Source organism: Cryptotermes secundus, unplaced genomic scaffold (assembly GCF_002891405.2).
Source record: "Cryptotermes secundus unplaced genomic scaffold, Csec_1.0 scaffold958, whole genome shotgun sequence".
NCBI classification, from domain to species: domain Eukaryota; kingdom Metazoa; phylum Arthropoda; class Insecta; order Blattodea; family Kalotermitidae; genus Cryptotermes; species Cryptotermes secundus.
In genome coordinates this window covers 205,815-223,373 of record NW_019720583.1, presented here as the reverse complement: position 1 = coordinate 223,373, position 17,559 = coordinate 205,815, and the positions used below count along the sequence as shown (strand labels likewise).

The 17,559-nt window shown below is 44.0% G+C and overlaps 1 protein-coding gene across 2 annotated transcripts in view; it reads left to right on the top strand.

Annotated features, from left to right (window-relative positions):
* The window catches only part of LOC111869871, a 69,846-nt gene that overhangs the window by 19,260 nt on the left and 33,027 nt on the right, over positions 1–17,559 (top strand). For both annotated transcript variants that reach the window (XM_023861721.2, XM_023861715.2), the window contains exon 2: positions 13,060–13,199. In XM_023861721.2, coding sequence (XP_023717489.1) covers positions 13,095–13,199 — 105 coding nt within the window. In that variant the 5' untranslated portion in view covers positions 13,060–13,094. The remainder of the gene's footprint in view (positions 1–13,059; positions 13,200–17,559) is intronic.

Here is a 17,559-nt window from a genome sequence, read left to right as displayed (position 1 = left end):
GAAGGGCAGGCGATGGGTGAGTTGGTTGAGGCCCTATGCTACAAGCCGGAAGGTCGCGGTTTCAAGTCCCGATGAGGTCATTGGATTTTTTTTTTCAATTGACCTAATCCTTCCAGCCGCACTGCGGCCCTGAGGTCGACTCAGCCTCTAACAGAAATGAGCACCAGGGATTAATTAAATAATTTTCCTGCGGAGTAAAGCGCGGCAGGCGCGTAAGGCTGACAACTTTACCGCCATCTTTGAGTCGATTGTCTAGATAATGTGGGAACCTCAACGTCTCACAACCCTCTGGGCCTCAACGGCCTGTTACAGCGATAGATTTACTTTTAATAAGGGTAGAAATGTGTACGCCAGTATTCGGCTTCCTTTATTGTCAAATTTGCTGCACTTCTCATTGTAGATCATAGTTAAATGATGTGGTCGCTATTGATGACATATGTATTGAAGTTGAAGCTTGGATAGCGCAGTCGCTGTAGTGACTGGTTAAGGACTGGACGGCAAAGGGTCGGAGTTTTTGCCCTGGTAAAAAGTAAAGTAGTTCCTGTGCTTAACGAATTAAGCACTACACTATGAAGGTGTATGAGGGAGTGGATGTATAGTTCCACATTTTCTTGACCTCGGCAGTAGCTGGAGGTGAGTGGTGAGCTTCAAGCCCCCCTGCCACTTTTTTTTTTCGCTGGCTCTACAACCCCCTTGGGCCCTGGCCTCTGGTTTTCAGATTAATGAAAATTTTACAGACGTTAGGTCTCCTTGGACGAGTATCAGTTCGTCGCGAGGCCTCTACCTAAGCAGAATAAAGAAATATACCAAACATCCATGCCTTGTATGGGATTCGAACCCACGATCCTGGCTTTCGGCGGACGAAGACAGTACCTACCTTATACCGCTCGGCTACCGTGACCGGCTCCCTGCCACTTAACCCCCGAGAAAGAGCCCCCAGTACCCATTGGATACGAGGTTGGGTGAACCCAGAGCCGGTCTGAACGACTGCGAGAAGAGAAATGTCTTGACCCTACAGTCACTCGAACTCCGACCACTCTAGTCCAGCCCGTAGCAGGTCGCTGTACCGACTGCGCTACCCCGGCTCCTTTTGCCCCGGTAGAGGGTTTATTTTGTTTTTCTCCTCGACGTTATCCAGACCGGTTAACGGCCCATCCAGCCCCTTATCCGGTAGATACCGGGGGTAAAGAGGTCTGGGTGTGAAGCTGACCATTCACTTCCAACTAGTGCTGAGGTCAAAGAATACGTGGATATATTCATCCGCTCCCCATACGCTTTCATGGCTTGGAGGTTAATTTGTTAAGTACAAGGAAAACTTTACTTCTTTACTTTTTGCATATTAAAGTTAATATGGCTCTTTAAGTGAAATGCCAAAGTGAACAGTCGAGTTACAACCAGAGTATCTAATTTATTGCTGAGTGTCAGTAAGGGTCTCACGACAGTCTGACGGAGGAGTCCATGTACACTGTCCACAGACACACAGCAATATTGGGAGAGACTTTCGGATCAGGATGAATACGGTTGGAAAGGCAGTCGAACGTACAGTCGAACCAGACATGCAGGTAGACTGGTGTATGTATGTAACGCCAAATAAAGAAACGAACTTACAGATGGGCCGCACAGACAGACCCCCTTAATACATTCTTATTCTGCGTTATCTTAAAGAACGCGTGAAAAAGAAATACGATTTTGGTTTAAACAAATCTTGCGGAACTTCACAATTTCCTCGTCTTTTTTGTAGCCACTTATATTTTTGTCTCACGACCTCGTACTAACAAACGCCGTGGTTTTAGTCCACAAGCGAACAATACCGACCGAGCGACCGCCGCTTGTCAGAGAAGTTAGTGCCAACTTTAGCGAATAGAGGGTGTCGCGTGGTCGGCTCAACGAATCCCCATGGCCGTTAATTCGGTTTTCTAGACCGGAGCCGCTATTTCCTTGAAATAGTTCCTCACATCCTCACGAGGCTGAGTGGACCCCGTTCCAGACACACTGCTTCTCATAAAATCTGGTAGCGCCGGGAATCGAACCCAGACCTCTGTATCTGTAGCCAGGAACTCTGACCACTAGACCACAGAGGCACGACCTCGTACTAGAAACAGGCTTAACAGTTTATTAATCTTTGATTTGTTTCATTTTGGTCCGTCACACTAACAATTACAAATATAAATCACAACTTATGTGATGGTGGTTTCCTATTTGTAGTGATGTTTGCCCTCTGAAGATGGTCCGCAGAGACCGAAACATGTAAGGGTGTTAAGTTTTCATATAGTAATAAACTTACAGGTCACACTGGACGGAGTGATTTATATTTGTATCTATTAATCTGTTTACTCATTTATGGTTTATTTAACGATACTGTAAGTTGGTCAAACTGTATGGCGTCGTATAGTGATAAAGTTATCCCTGTAACAGTCCGTGGAGGCCCATAGGGTTGTGAGACGTTGAGGGTCCCACATTATCTAGACAATCGGCTCACAGATGACGATGAGGTTGTCAGCCTTACGCGCCGGCTGCCATTTATCCCTAGGAATATTCTTGGTACTCATTTCTGTTAGAGGCTGCGTCAACCCCAGGGCCATAGTGCGACTGGAAGGATTAGGTAAATTAAAAAATCCATCTCATCTGAAATCGAACCCGCAACCTTCCAGCTTGTAGCAATAGAGAGTGAAATGAATAGAATGTGGAAGGAAATGGTCATGACCTAATTTGAGTTTCTCGGCATTCACTTGAAGGGATGATGACTCAGAGTGGTATAATCACAGCATGATAGGCCTGCCTAGGGAGGGGCTGTCCTGACTTAGGTGCTGTACGTCCTTAATTTAGATCTCGATATACGTGGTAGAGTCATTAAGTTCGTGGACTGTGGTTTTATCGCATCATATTACAAGGTATTCACATACACTTACACAGATCCACATAAGCCCTCAAAATAGTTGCCGTTGGCCGCTATACAAGTCTACCAACGTTAACATAGCAGCCGAAAACACTGCTGAAACATATTGGCAGGAAATTCCCGTACGGCGTCTCTTGTGGCAATGACGACCTCCTCGGACGACTGATCTACGACAACGTAGCTTTGCTTTCACGCGGTGAAAGAGAAAGAAATCGCATGGTGCGAGATCAGGTGTGTACGGAGGGTGTGGCAAAACGGTGACCTGTTGCCTTGTCAGTTCCTCTTTGACAAGAACAGAGCGATGTGCATGGGCGTTGTCGTGTAGCAACAGCCAATTCTTCCTACGCCAAATGTTTCGCTAGAGGATATGCCCAGTTTCTGGCAGAATTTAATGTTTGCCTGTTCTTCAAACTGCCACGTTTTCGATTTCCGCCACTTGCATTTAACAGCATATCACAATAGAGGCCGTAGTTCTGCTTACACTCTTTGCACACAACTGCCTCTTGCTGTGACGATAGATGAACTAACAGGGCATCAGATGGTGCGTCAATCTATCCGCTAACGGCGCTTTGCCGCCAGTCCACGAACTTATTGACTGTGGTAGTATATCTGAAATTGTTGGTCATCGCTGTAGATAAATACGGGGATCCTTCCACATCGGGTCCCTTCTTACCATTCGTGATCATTTTCCCATCTCTGCATTTGAAACAACATCCTTAAATGATATAATACTCTTTTGCCCATGCTTTTCGTTGACTGCAATTCATAAAGAATCGTGTTGAAACCACCAATTTCAATATAATGAGATTCCGATTGTCACGGCCTGGAATATTAAGATTTCTGGCTTCTGGGGTGTTGTGCCATGTAATTCGATAGATTCTTTCGCAGTGTCACGTGTATGCGTGACTGTAGACGTGGTTCGGATTCTTGACTTGATTTATTGCACACTTTGATACAGCGCGTGACTGCTGTTTGTAGTTCACTGTTACACACAATAGTGTCCACAGTCACGTCTTCACAGCTGTTGCTTGGTAGCGGCTTCCAACGTTGGACGTTTCCCTTACTTTGGGTTCCCGAATTATGCCCATGCTACAGCAACAGCTCACAAAGACTGAAACTCAGAAATCCTCTTAACTCACTCACTCACTCACCAACCAACTCGGTCCACTCCACTTTATGCGCTGCACTAACTGAACTGAACTCGGTCGGTCGTGTGATGTATCCTTGGAGCGGACCGTATAGAAAACACCGATTCCAACAGTACTTGTATTGTTTTTTTTGTACTGCCCGCTGCTTGGCAACGGCCTTTGTGTCGTTTCTTTCGCCGTCGTTGCCTAGCGGCGGGTATGTATGCCACAATTGGTACTGTCTACCAGACTACACAATGCTACATCCCAGAAGACCATATCTTGAATATGGTAGCTTACATGCTCCATGGGAAATTGAGATCTTCATATTTTTCAAATGATTCATGCTAAGAGAGTTGAAATTGTTGAGTCAAGAGGATATTAGAAAGGTAAAATTCAGTAGCCACCGCAATACGCGTTTTACGTACATCAGGAGTGATCGTGCAAATGCAGATTGCAACAAGAAATAGCATCAGTGGGGACGGAAAACATCAGCTGCCGCCAAACTGTCCCCCTATCCACGCACAGCTGTCGTTAGCGTCCCATTTATTTGCCCAAATAAAACATTATCAACTATTGTTTCGTCAGTTCTGTTCTGTCTTCATTCAGTAACGGCATCCCCATCCAAAAGCTGTGCTGTTTTGTTCGATTTGCATGTCATCTTTACTGCGCAAAGAGGACAAGTTCACAGTTGTAGAGGCGACGCTCGATTTTATTCTACTCTCAACCATTAAATTCAATCTGGACGAGAGAGTGGTCGGACTTCGAGTCCCGGTAGGGTCAAGAATTTCTCCACGTCATCCAGACCGGCTCTGGAACTCACCCAGTCTCCTATGAATAAGTACCGGGGCTCTTTCCCCTTGGGAAACGCGGCAGGGGCGTGAAGATTACCACTCACCTCCAACTATTGCCGAGGTAAAAAAAAATGTGAATCTATACATCCACTCCCCCATACGCCTTCATGGCATAGTACTTAATTAGTTAAGCACATGGACAGCTTTACCCTTTACCTTAATGACCAGCACATTATGCAAGATTTGAGGTTCTTAAGCGGTGGTTGGTTGTGAATATTTCTGTGGTCTGGGACACGAAATGAATATTGTTATTTTTATCCTAATATTTACGCCTAACGTTATAACGGTGATATCCCAGTGTCACCTATTTATCTCTGACTATATATCCACTTTAATACTGTCACGTGTCCGGGGTTCTGTGACAAATAATTAGTGGGTTTCGACTTTAGACGACGCTGTTTATTGGAGAATTTCAAGTTCACACCCACAATCACTCTCAAATAACGCCCATTCAGACGAAGCGACCTGATCAGTCCGTTGTCTCTCCGCGTTTCCTCTTCAGCGGTTATTGTCTTACGCCGCTGTTCTCGGTTGAGTGTCTTTGCTCTTGGTTCTTCCCTTATCTCTCGTCGAATTTGAACTGTCCTTGTCTCTTATCTTCTACCCTCTTAAATAGCTCTTCGCGTACCGCTGAGAGAACACCTTGTTTAAGGGTTGTTTCGCATGTTAGAATATTCTTAGCGGGTCTCTTCGTAGCCGTGGGGACTCAACAATTTTGTCTCTGTTGTTTCTTGGGTAGTTGCCGCTGAAGTATGCGTTCCCATTGCAGCCGTTGCGCAGCGATGGACGTCATATAGTCCGACTTTTAGGCGGCACGCCACAATACTTTACGTTTCTAGTCCTTTGTTGCTCGAAGAGAAGCTTCACACTCACACTCATTGTGTGTGCCGCAGTGAAAGCTTTGCATTGTCGTAGAACACAGCTATAATGAGACAGTCATCCCATGTACATGAGTAGATAAGTTCCGGAGAGAATATGACACATGATTTATAACTTTCATCGTTGTTAAAATTGAATTATTTTCGGAACGTTGCGTGAGCCTTTCCCCTTATGAACAACTGAAATGCGGGTCAGATTGCCCTTTTCCTGCTTCACTTCCATTCTACCCTAACTTACCACTTTTATAAACGTCCCCTCATATTAAATAATGTTTTTCTTATATTTTTAAAGAGGACATTTCATAAGTAAGTATCTTACAACTTTATCCCTTTTGGTTAACCTTTTTAACGTCCCTAACTCTTCTGAAAAACATTAGGAACATACTGCATCGCTTTGGGCTGCTTTTGAGTGTGAAAAGGGGGTGCAGAGTGTTTGAATGTCATACAAGAGGAAGCAGTTCGTGTATTTACCTTGTCAGGACACGGTCGCCCCATTCTTTATAACATTGCCTAGTTAAAAAAAAAGAAAGTGTTATTAATGATGCCTAACATTTTATCGAAAATATATCAGGATGTGTGTAAACTTGGATTCATTTGTAAAATTGCATTACGCACCCCCCCCCTCCATTTTATTTTACAGGAAATGTCAGTTTCGTGGTGAGATAGCATTTTTGATCTTAATACATCAAACTTCTGTTCCAAAACATTCACGATACGAAATGGAAATCATGGGGGGGGCGTCGATATTCCGCTTCAAGTAGTACTCAGAGCGTATGATCCTTTTGTATAGTTTCCTTTATGTTTCGTTTAACTATTCGTCACTAGATCATCAGTACAATTGAGGTGAAGAACCCTCTGACATAATCCGTAGTACATAAGCAGTAAATCGAGGCATAAAATACATAATTTAAATAAGAAATTCTGGGAAGAACCAGTCGCATTCTTTCCTTTCACTACGAATTGAGGGTTGGTCTCGGTACGGACCTCATAGAAAACACCGCGTCCAGCAGTTCTTCTGTTGTTGCATGTGTATATGTTGCCGCTGGAACGTTTTTACCTAGCCGTTGCGTAGCAAAGGTCATCACTTCTGGCTGCACTATACCAGCTTTCAGGGCCCATGTCACATTGCTCCCTCTTTAAGGGTACTTAGCAATTTGAGAGGCTGTAATGTTGATATTACTGATGGGAACGTTTTATGAAATACTCCGTTGAGATGGGCTCAGGTGCATAATACACACATTACGTTTCAAAGAGATTGGTACAGGAATTAAAAAATTGTTAGGGTAGTACACATAGACACAAAAATAGCAATGTTATTTCATAAGCCTACGTTTAATTTTTTTTCCCCAAAATAAAGGAAGTAGCCTAAATAAATAAATATAACTTTTGATATGGAAGTGGTTAACTGTCCCCGGAGCTTTAAGTGAACTGGCATTTTGCCAACTTATCCTTGACTTTATTAGTTTTTTAATGCAGATAAACAACAAACACTGTTCAAAATTCATTTCTTGGAATTCTCGAACTAGATTTATCATAACGATCCCAACAGTATTACGAGCGTTCATTGTTTATTGCCGGAAAGGCGCACTGTTGTGTGCCTAGGTCAGATTTGAGGTTTGTATTGCGGTGGGAATTTAGACTGTGGTCTTCTTGGTTGTGATTCTGTATGCGTAGTTCCACAGGTACGAAGCAACACAGTGTCAGAAAACCACAATCTAAAGTGCAGTGATTCATTTCATGGGCATTATCACTCTAGTTTTCATTTAAAACGGCTTTTCGGAGACGACTCCGACTCTGTCCTGGCGCTAAAAGCTTACTCTGTTGGGCCCAATCGACAGAGTATGCTTTTTGCATGAGTACGGAGACAGTCAAATGTCCGAAACGTCGTTTTAAATAAATAGTACGTCGATGGTGTCCAGGTAATTGTCGTATTAGTATTCTGTCAAGCTTTAGTGACTAGACACACGGTATGGAGTTAGTACTGAATTTATTGAACACTGAGTACTCCTAATTACAAATATTAACAACTAAGTCCGACGCGCGATGTCCGTGGCCCCTTGGGATGTCGAACAGTATCCACGCAGGTGGCTGCATTGCGGCTTTAGTCTCTTCTTAGCCTTTTTTTTATCGTGACCTTCCTCCCCTCTTAGGCGGCGCCTGTGACGGTGTCCATCTTGGCCAGCCATCTTTGCTGCTTTCACATCATATTTGATAGATTTCATTTCTTCTTGGTCGACCTTCATCAAAGTATGTTCTATATTCGTCTCTTACTTGTCCACCTGTCTTTCCTCTTCCATATTGCCGCCCTTCGACAAAGCCAGCATCCCAATCTGTTCTAATGATACGGTCATCGAGCCTTGTGCCGTTGATATACCGCATCGCATTTTCTGCATCTGATCGGCTGTGGTACTCAACAAAACAAAATCCACATGGCGTCTTTTCGATTTTATCCAATCCCATAATTACGCTTTTAAAATCTCCACATTTTGAAAACAGTTCATATATTTGTTCTTCTGTGGTATAGAAGGAAAGGTTCCCAACATACAGAGTAGAGGACGTTCGAAGAAGTCTTTTTAGTTCTCCAGCGGAACCTTTAAAACGTCTGTCTCGATATGAACTTAATTCGACGGAGGGAGAAGCGAATGTAGGCATTTCTTTTCCAATTTAACAAACTTCCTGTATCGCACAAATAATTATAACACTTCCACCGTTCTGCACACTCCGCAAATAACTAAAGAGCACTCCAAGTGTTTCCGGTCTGCTGTGTCTTCACGTACTCATTGCTTGGCTTAGCAACGCTGGTCTTAATATAACTTCGGCACGGACCGGAGAAAACATCCCCTCCAGCATTCCCCCTATTGTTGCGTGCCTGGTGCGGTAACGTGTTTACCGGTCATTGCCTAGCAACGAACTTCCCGTCTGGTTCTACTATACCGGCTTTGAAGCGTAATGTCAGAATAACTTATTGGCAAATTGTATACCTTTTTGACAACTTGAAGTATCTTGTACCAGCTTATCATGTTTTCACATAATGCCTTTTAGTGACTTTAGTATTCCATAATTAAAATACCGAAGAAGTGCACAGGGCGAATGAAACACCACACCCATTAAAGGAAGCAGATGTGCCCAGTAACCAGGAGGTTCTACAATATTATCACATGTCAAACCGTTGTTGGGCAACGGGATATGGAACGAAGTTACGCAACAGTAAGGAAAGCGGTGTTTGTCCGTGCCGTGCCGAGCCGAACCGAAGCGCGTTGGTTGCTACGCAGCGTTGCAGTAAACATCTCTCGGCAGTGTTGCCCAGCAAGGCCTCTGTAAACACGGCGATTACCCAACAGTGAAGCGTCGTGCGTTTTCCGTTGCCCGACTGAGGCGTTGCTAGGCAACGCTGCCGAGAGATGTTTACTGCAACCCTGCGTAGCATTAGTCTTCACTTACATAGTTCACAGTGTCACATTTACTCCTTCTGCTATAGTCCTTCCAGCCTTCAACTGTCTTGATTCCATTCACTAGATACAATTCAACTGTACTCGGTGACTGTCAGCCTTCAGCTGAGTTCCTTAGTCAAAGTCAGAGTCACATTGCGACTGACGGTCAGTCAGTCAGTAATTCTTGGTGTCTGTAAGAGAATTGTTACGGAAGAACGAGAGAATTGAAGGAGTCAGAAGCACAACGTAGTCATTGAAGGAGTACAGGGGAGTACAGCGGAGTACGAGAACGAGGATGGAGCGTGTCCTTGTGATCTGTGAAGTGGGTAGATTAGCGATAGCGCAATAATTGACTGTGATTAAGAGAGAAGAAGGCGTCAATAAATCCAATCATTCAATCCAGAACCCATTATACGGAACCCCGGTCATGTGACAATATTAAGGAACTTTGGTTTGAAATATAGATACTAACGACGAAAGAAATTTTATATGGAAGGTAGGGCTGTAGTTGCAACAGGAGATGTAATATCTTAGGACAAGGCAAAGCCTCTGTCCTTCAGATGACATTGAAAAATGTTTCTGTTCTGGAAGAAAGTGCTTGAAATGCATGTGGCATGATTGTCGAATGAGGGCAGCACGTTGCAAAGGAAACAAAGTAATAACATGTCAGCCCGGATCTGATAGAACCGGGTTTGTTAAGGAAAGCAGATTAGTCTCTTAAGAAAACCGGGATTAACGGCCGTGGGGATCCGTTGCGCTGAACACGTGACAACCTCTATCTGCTAAAGTTGGCACTAACTTCGCCGACAGGGCCGCGCCATAGCTCAAGCGGTTAGTCGCTGGCTTGCCACCGCGGCTGCCCGGGTTCGATCCCGGGTCCGGTCAAGTGGGATTTGTGGTGGACAAAGTGGCACTGGGGCAGGTTTTCTCCGAGTACTTCGGTTTCCCCTGCCAATCTTCATTCCACCAATTGCTCCACAGTCACCCTCAACTATCATCTGTGGCTGGTACAATAGGCCAGAAGTGGCCGCAGTACAAGGGACTTAATCCCACCCCACTAGCAATAAAAAAAGTAAGTAGTGGGGGGTGGAGTCCAACTGGGTCCACTCGGCATGGAGCTGAGCCCTTCTGGATTAGCCGCCAATTCTGCAGCTACTCAAGAATTTCCCACCATTTTATGGAACCCGAAGGTTCATTACCCTGTTCACAATAGCCCTCCACTGGTGGTCCCTATCCTGAGCCAATTCAATCCATGCCATCCCATCCTATCTCTCTGATATCCATTTTAATATTGTCCACCCACCTACCTCTTCTTCTTCCCAGTGGGCTCTTTCCTTCTGGCTATCCATCAATATCCTATATGCATTCCTTTTCTGCCCCATTGGTGCTACATGTCCTGTCCACCTCATCCTCCTTGACTTGATCATTCTAATTATACTTGGAGAAGAGTACAAGTTATGAAGCTCCTCATTATGCAGTTTTCGCCAACCTCCTGTCACTTCATCTCTCTTCGGTCCAAATATCCTCCTTAACACTCTCACTCTATGTTCCTCCCCTAATGCCAGAGACCAAGTTTCACACCCATACAGAACCACAGGCAAAATTATAGTTTTATGTGTTCTAATTTTTATGTTCTTGAACAACAGACTAGAAGACAAAAGGTTCTGGACTGAATGGTAGCAAGCATTACCCGAGTTCAGTCTCCTCTTAATTTCCCCCTGAGTCAGGTTTCGATCTGTTATCGTTGTTCCAAAATATCTGAACTGTGCCACATTTTCAAAACCTCTGTTACCTATCTTTATATCATGATTTTGCCCTGCATTTTGGTGACAAGACAGCAACATATACTTAGTTTTCTCTGTGTTTACTTCTAGACCAACCTCCTTACTTGCGTCAATTAAAGTTTGTGTGTTTTTTAAACAAATTAAAAAAATTAACTTCGCCGACAAGTGGCGGTCGCTCGGTCGGTATAGTTCGCTTGCGGGCTACAGCCCACGGAGTTTGNTTTTTTTTTTTTTTTCTCTCTCTCTAAAAGTAAAACGCAAAAAGAACACATGAAGGATAAATTTGGTGCATTCGGAAATATGTCAGGATTCATTGTCAGTGTCCCACCCTTGCTAATGTCTACGGATGAGGACTGCCAGTCGGAACAGAGATGTTAGTGGGAAGGCATACAACGTACCGTGTGCTCACAGAGGGAAGGAAAGTAATTGCACGCTTGCGTCTCTCTTCCGACGGCCAGAATTACAGGCAGTGTTCCCCGCTTTAGGTTATGTTTTTAAAATAACTTACCAATTTCATTATCGTTTCTCTCCATAGGCATGAGGTAGCGTAGTTGGTTGAGCACTATGCTGCAAGACAGAAGGTCGCGGGATCCATTCCTGATAAGATCACTCGATTTTTCATTTGATCTAACCCTTCCAAACGCATTGTGGCCCTGGAGTCGACTCATCCTCTAACGGAAATGAGTACCAGGAATCTTCGGGGTGGTTAAATGGCGGCCGGCACGTAAGGCTGACAACCTCACCGTCATCTATAAGCCAGTTGTTTAGAAAATATGGGAGCCTCGAAGTCTCACAACCCTATGGGCCTCCACGGTCTGTTGCAGGGATAGCCCCCCCCCCCCATGGTGATGCTGAGTGAGGTGTGCCGCTTGCTGTGGTTAGAGATACTGTAGCCGAGCGTGGACTTTTTTTTTATTGCTAATGGGATGGGACTAAATCCCTTGTACTGCGGACACTTCTGGCCTATTGTACCAGCCCCAGATGATAGGTGAGGATGATTGTGGAGCAATTGGTGGAATGAAGATTGGCAGGGGAAACCGAAGTACTCGGAGAAAACCTGCCCCAGCGCCACTTTGCCCACCACAAATCCCACTTGACCACACCCCGGATCGAACCCGGGCCGCCGCGTTCGGAAGCTAACGACTAACCGCTTGAGCTGTGGCGCGGCCCGAGCGTGGACTTACTCCAGTAGGATTGCTCCGGATGGGTCGACGGCCCTCGCGCAAAGACATTGCCTAACGCATGTCTCTTCCCACACTGGCAGACTATTTCCATCATCATGCTTTCGGTTCGAGATAGTCGCGTTGTAAATTCTCATAGTGACGATTTGAGTGGCATTCAATTCCCGAAAGAACTGGGAATTACGACGTTACAGTGTATTTTCCAAGTCGCTGGAATTCGCGTACAGACAGGCACGAAAACATGTGAATTTTTACGTAGTGTCATTTTTGAGTTGCTATAAATTTCTGTTCCCTAACGCGACGTAAAGCATACAGCAGAAGATATATAGTAGGCCTGAATGGTTTTTATACTAAATCTGGAACTGCACATACTTGCTACGAAAGTTTGATTCCTGGCCGGGGTTGAATATCGTATGACGGTCCCGTGATTTACCTCAGTCCCACGAAGTAAATATCAGCATAGTAGACTCATTTTGAAACTGGGAACGGCCGTTACCTGACTTATCTTTCCGAACTCGTCATTAATAAAAATAGGCCATTTATCATCCGTTGTAACATTCCAGGCGTTACCATTTTTTCTGAGAAGTAGTGGGTCTGGAACGTGGTCCACTCATCCTCGTGAGGATAATTGAGGAACTATTTGAAGGGAATAGCGGCTCCGGTATAGAAAACGCGACGCCCCCTATCCGCAAAAGTTGGCACTAACTTCGCCGACAAGCGGCGGTCGCTCGGTCGGTATAGTTCTCTTGCGGACTACAGGCCACGTAGTAACGCCCACAACATTTGACACAAGAAGCCTGCAGTGCAGTTTTCTTATAATGACCCACGTTGCTATGCATTCTCATGCTCCAGTTTATTTTACTCCGGACGTACTGTTTTTCCGATGACTAATTTGTGTTTCTTTGCAGCTTTGTTGATCTAACCCATTACTCCACGCATAGTCATGACGTCCGGAGCTGTTCGCAAGCATAAAGACAAGAAGGATAAGAAGTCACACGGAAAGAAGTTGAAAAAGAAGAAGAAACTCAATAGATCTGTTTGTGAGGAGGTAAGAGGTACATACGAGGGGGTACCCAAAAGAAACCGAACTTATTTTTTTAAACTTATTTATTCAAATTTTAAGCACAAACCTTCAATCCCCTTCAAAGTACTCTCCACTTACACTAATACACTTGTCTAGTCTTTTATTCCATTTTTCAAAACATTGTCTAAATTCATCTTTTGAGATGCTTGACAGCGCCTCCGTCGTTTTTTCCTTTCATGTCTCTTTTCATTCGAGGAAACGAAAAAAAAAGTTCACGGGGCAAGGTCGGGTGAGTATGGAGGGTGAGGAAGAGGGTCATACCATTTTTGGTCAAGAATTGTCGTACAGACAGGGCTGTGTGAGCAGGGTCATTGTCATGATGGAAAAACCAGTCACCCGACTGCCACAAATCTGGCCGCTGAGCTCCAAGTCACTCCTGACAGCTCCACAATTTCTTCAGTGGTCCGTCATTGATCTTCCTTGATGATTTCACGAATTTTTTCAACATTTTCATGTGTTCGGGCCGTGGAAGGACGACCAGAACGAGGTTTGTCATCAATTGACATTTCACCATTTTTGAAACGGGAAAACCACTCAAACACTGGAGTTTTCCCCATAGCATCGTTTTTAACATTTCAAGAGTTTCTGTTCCACTTTTCCCGAGCAAAAAGCAGAATTCCATCGCCGCACGAAAATCAGCCATTGCGAAAACGACGTTCACACAAAACAGTTGTCACTATAAACTCTGCTGAAACTAGTCCTTACCTTCTGAAGCAACGGTAGTCAGCTTATCGACTCAGGAATGTTAGCTCTATGCGCTCACAGCGGCAAAACGCGGTACTACAAAAGCTCTGCCCACAAAAAAAAATAGTTCGGTTTCTTTTGGGTACACGTACACGTATCTTGTTACATACAATATGTCCGATATGTTACATCGCATAGTAGAGGCGGTTGCAACGTTGGCCGAAGTTGTGCTTCTGAGCGCGTGGTGCAAGCTCGAATTTCGTTTCGACGTTTCGAGCATCCGATGGTGCTCACACTGGAACTTTCTGGGTGATAAAATAATGTTAAGTTCTGAGATCGCTTGACATGTGTAATAAATATTTTTCCGTTTATGAATGTTCCTTCTTTTCACGCCGTTCTAGGGCATTTTGTATATGTTATTATCATGTCTACAGCCCTCTGTTGCGCCTTGGTCGCGTTTTCAGTTTATTAATCCTATATACAATTGGTTGGGCTCCTTGGACGGGGTATCAGCCCGTCGCAAGACCGCTACACGCAGAACAATATAAGCACAGAATAGACGCAGACAGACATCCATGCTTCGAGTGGGATTCGAACCCACTACCCCAGTGTTTGAGCGGACGAAGACGGTTCATACCTTAGACCGCTCGGCCACTGTGATCGGCATCCTGTATATGTATTATGTATGTATGTGTAATATATCACTGAAGTGAAGGCTCAACAAACTGTCGAGTATTAAACACGTTGCATGAACGTAAGTTATATAATAGGTCACGAACAAGCGAACAGTCTTATTTCAGTGTATCGTGCCTGTTGCGTGAGTATTGGTAATATTTTGATGTGGATATGTGACATACAGTGTCACCTTACTATTGATTGTTGGTATTATACATGGGAGATGGTGTTAAATGTCAGCCTCGACGTGTCATTCGGTAAAGGGCTGGAAAGAATACGGGAAAAAGAGAAGAAATTAATAGTACAGAACCTTACGTAACGGGAGTTACACTTGTTAATCAAGAATAAGTTTATAAAGTTATCCGATCACAGTGGACGCGCGGTCTAAATTGCCGCTTCAAACCCCGCTACAGGCATAGATGTACAAAATTGTGTGTCCACATGTTCTTTGTTGTTTTGTCTCCTGTATCGGTAAAGGCCTTTCACTGGGACGATTCTTGCTTTAAGAAGTCATATCAATTGTATGAGGATTCATAGTTTCAGAACTAATTCGAAATGGAAAAAGGCAAGGAGCCTGTTCTGAGAGAAGAAAAATTAAGTGCAAAATATTTTTTACATTCTTTCATCGCCTTTGATGTTTTTCTTTTTATTGCTAGTGGGGTGGGACTAAGTCCCTTGTACTGCGGCCACTTCTGGCCTATTGTACCAGCCCAAGATGATAGGTGAGGGTGATTGTGGGGCAATTGGTGGAATGAAGATTGGCAGGGGAAACCGAAGTACTCAGAGAAAACCTGCCCCAGCGCCACTTTGTCCATCACAAATCCCGCTTGACTAGACCCGGGATCGAACCCGGGCCGCCGCGGTGGGAAGCCCCAAGACGGGCGTTACTGTATGGCATTTCGTTCTGGCAGTACCAGTGTGCATCATTCTCCTAACGTATTGGAAGTATTTCCTTGGCTGGTCAGTACACATTAAAACAAGACTTGCCTTCTTGTTCCCTCTGTCCCATCTCGAACCCTCAGTACACCGTCAGGGATTATCAACTTTTGTTACACCAGCGGAGGGAATAATGAAGCTGTAGGAGGAAAAGCAAAGTCAGAGCCACTCCTACTGCTGTACCTAGCACTAACTTCCTTATTCAGACCGTCGGTATAGCGACAGGCTATGGGCTGGACGGCCAGAGTTCAATTCCCGACAAGAGCAAAAGATTTTTCTCTCAATAATGTTCAGACTGGCTCTGGGGCCAATGAGTACCTCGGACTCTTTCCCCGGGGATAAAGCGACCCGGTTGTGAAGCAGACCACTCCCATGTAGTTCTGAGATCAAGAATGGTGGAGCTATACCTTCACTCTCCAATATATCTTTATGGCATAGCACACTGTTAAGCACAGGAACAAATTTACCTTACCAAGTAAGGTATACCACATCGACGCGGGTTATGTGAATATATAGTATAATGAAAAAAATTATAAGGACTGATTTCATCTGGCTGGCTGGCCTAAGGCATAAAGTGTCTTCGCCTACTCAAACATGGGATCATGGGTTTGAATTCCATTCGAGGCATGGATGTCTGCCTATGTTTGTTCTGTGTTTGTGTTGTCCTGCGTAGGTAGCAGCCTTGCAATTGGCTGATTTCTTGCCCAGGAGTGCCAACAAGTGTCTATATGACTAAGAAACTGAAATAAGCAGCGAGAGCCCAAACTGGGCTGGGCTGTAGAACCAGTAGAAGTAGGAGTAGTCATGTTGGTGGTAGTGGTATTGGCAGTAGTAGTAGTAGTAGTAGTAGTGGTGGTGGTGGTAGAAGTGGTAGTAGCAGTAACAGTAATAGCACAGCAGCAGTTGCAGTAGGTAGTAGAAGATTACCTTCTACTAGACCTTCAGTGCTTCCCATTCTCACGTCACAGACAAAATGAGCGTCACGAAAGACAGACTCGCATGTGTGAGACTTGAGGCTCCCATAGCAGAGGGTGGTCGGATTGTGGTCTGTTGGAATGTGATGCTGTCACCAGCATCTGGAGGCATCTGCCAAACTAGACAGAACCTGACTTCATGAAGCAAAGACCTTCTTGATAAAATGACAGTGGCTCAGTTGGTCATAAAGTTTCTCCCTTTTTATGGAAACCGGGAGCTTCATAACTCAAGTTGACGAGTCACCATCACTTGACCCTCTGCTGTGCCAATTGAATTCAGTCCCCAAACTAGTACCACGTTTTTCAATATCCATTTTAATATTATCTTCCCATCTCTCCCATTACATCTGTTAGCTTCATTTTCCAAACTAAAATTTTGTTATCATTTCTTATCTACTCCATGCATGCTACATCCCCATCCATCTCATCCTTTTTAATATGATAAGCCCCATAATTGTTGTCAGTTTTGAATTATGCTCAGAACATGATGATCTCTTTTGCATTGTCCTTGCAATATCCCAGGCAGTGGCGGCTCATAGCTAAAATTAGTGGGGGTGCTGCTCCAGAAAATATTTAGCCTTTGTTTTAAAATTCTATAAAAGGAAAGAAACATGTATAAAAAGAAAATTTAGTCAGAAACTTGATAAAATCCTAAAAGAACAAAATCAAACATTTTTTACTTACTTTAACCTAAATTGTTACAGTTCAAGCTTAATCTATTCATTTAAAAATGAAATCCATTCTTCTTGTTTTAATTTGCGCGAAAAGATCAGTAATTTTCTCCTTGATCTCTGGATGACAACAGGAAATTTTTCTCCATTGAAAGCACTGCAAGCGCATTTAGTCTTTCTGAATTCATAGTGCTTCTTAGAAAAGTTTTTATTCTTTTCAATGTTGAAAAGCAGCGCTCTGCCTCTGATGTAGTCATGGGGACTGTCAAGAGGATTTTTATCAGTTTCATAATTTCACTAAAAACATCATCTAGATTATTTTCCAAGATAAATTTCAGCAGCTCAATTAATGTGCAATATTCATGAATATCAGACCTACAATAG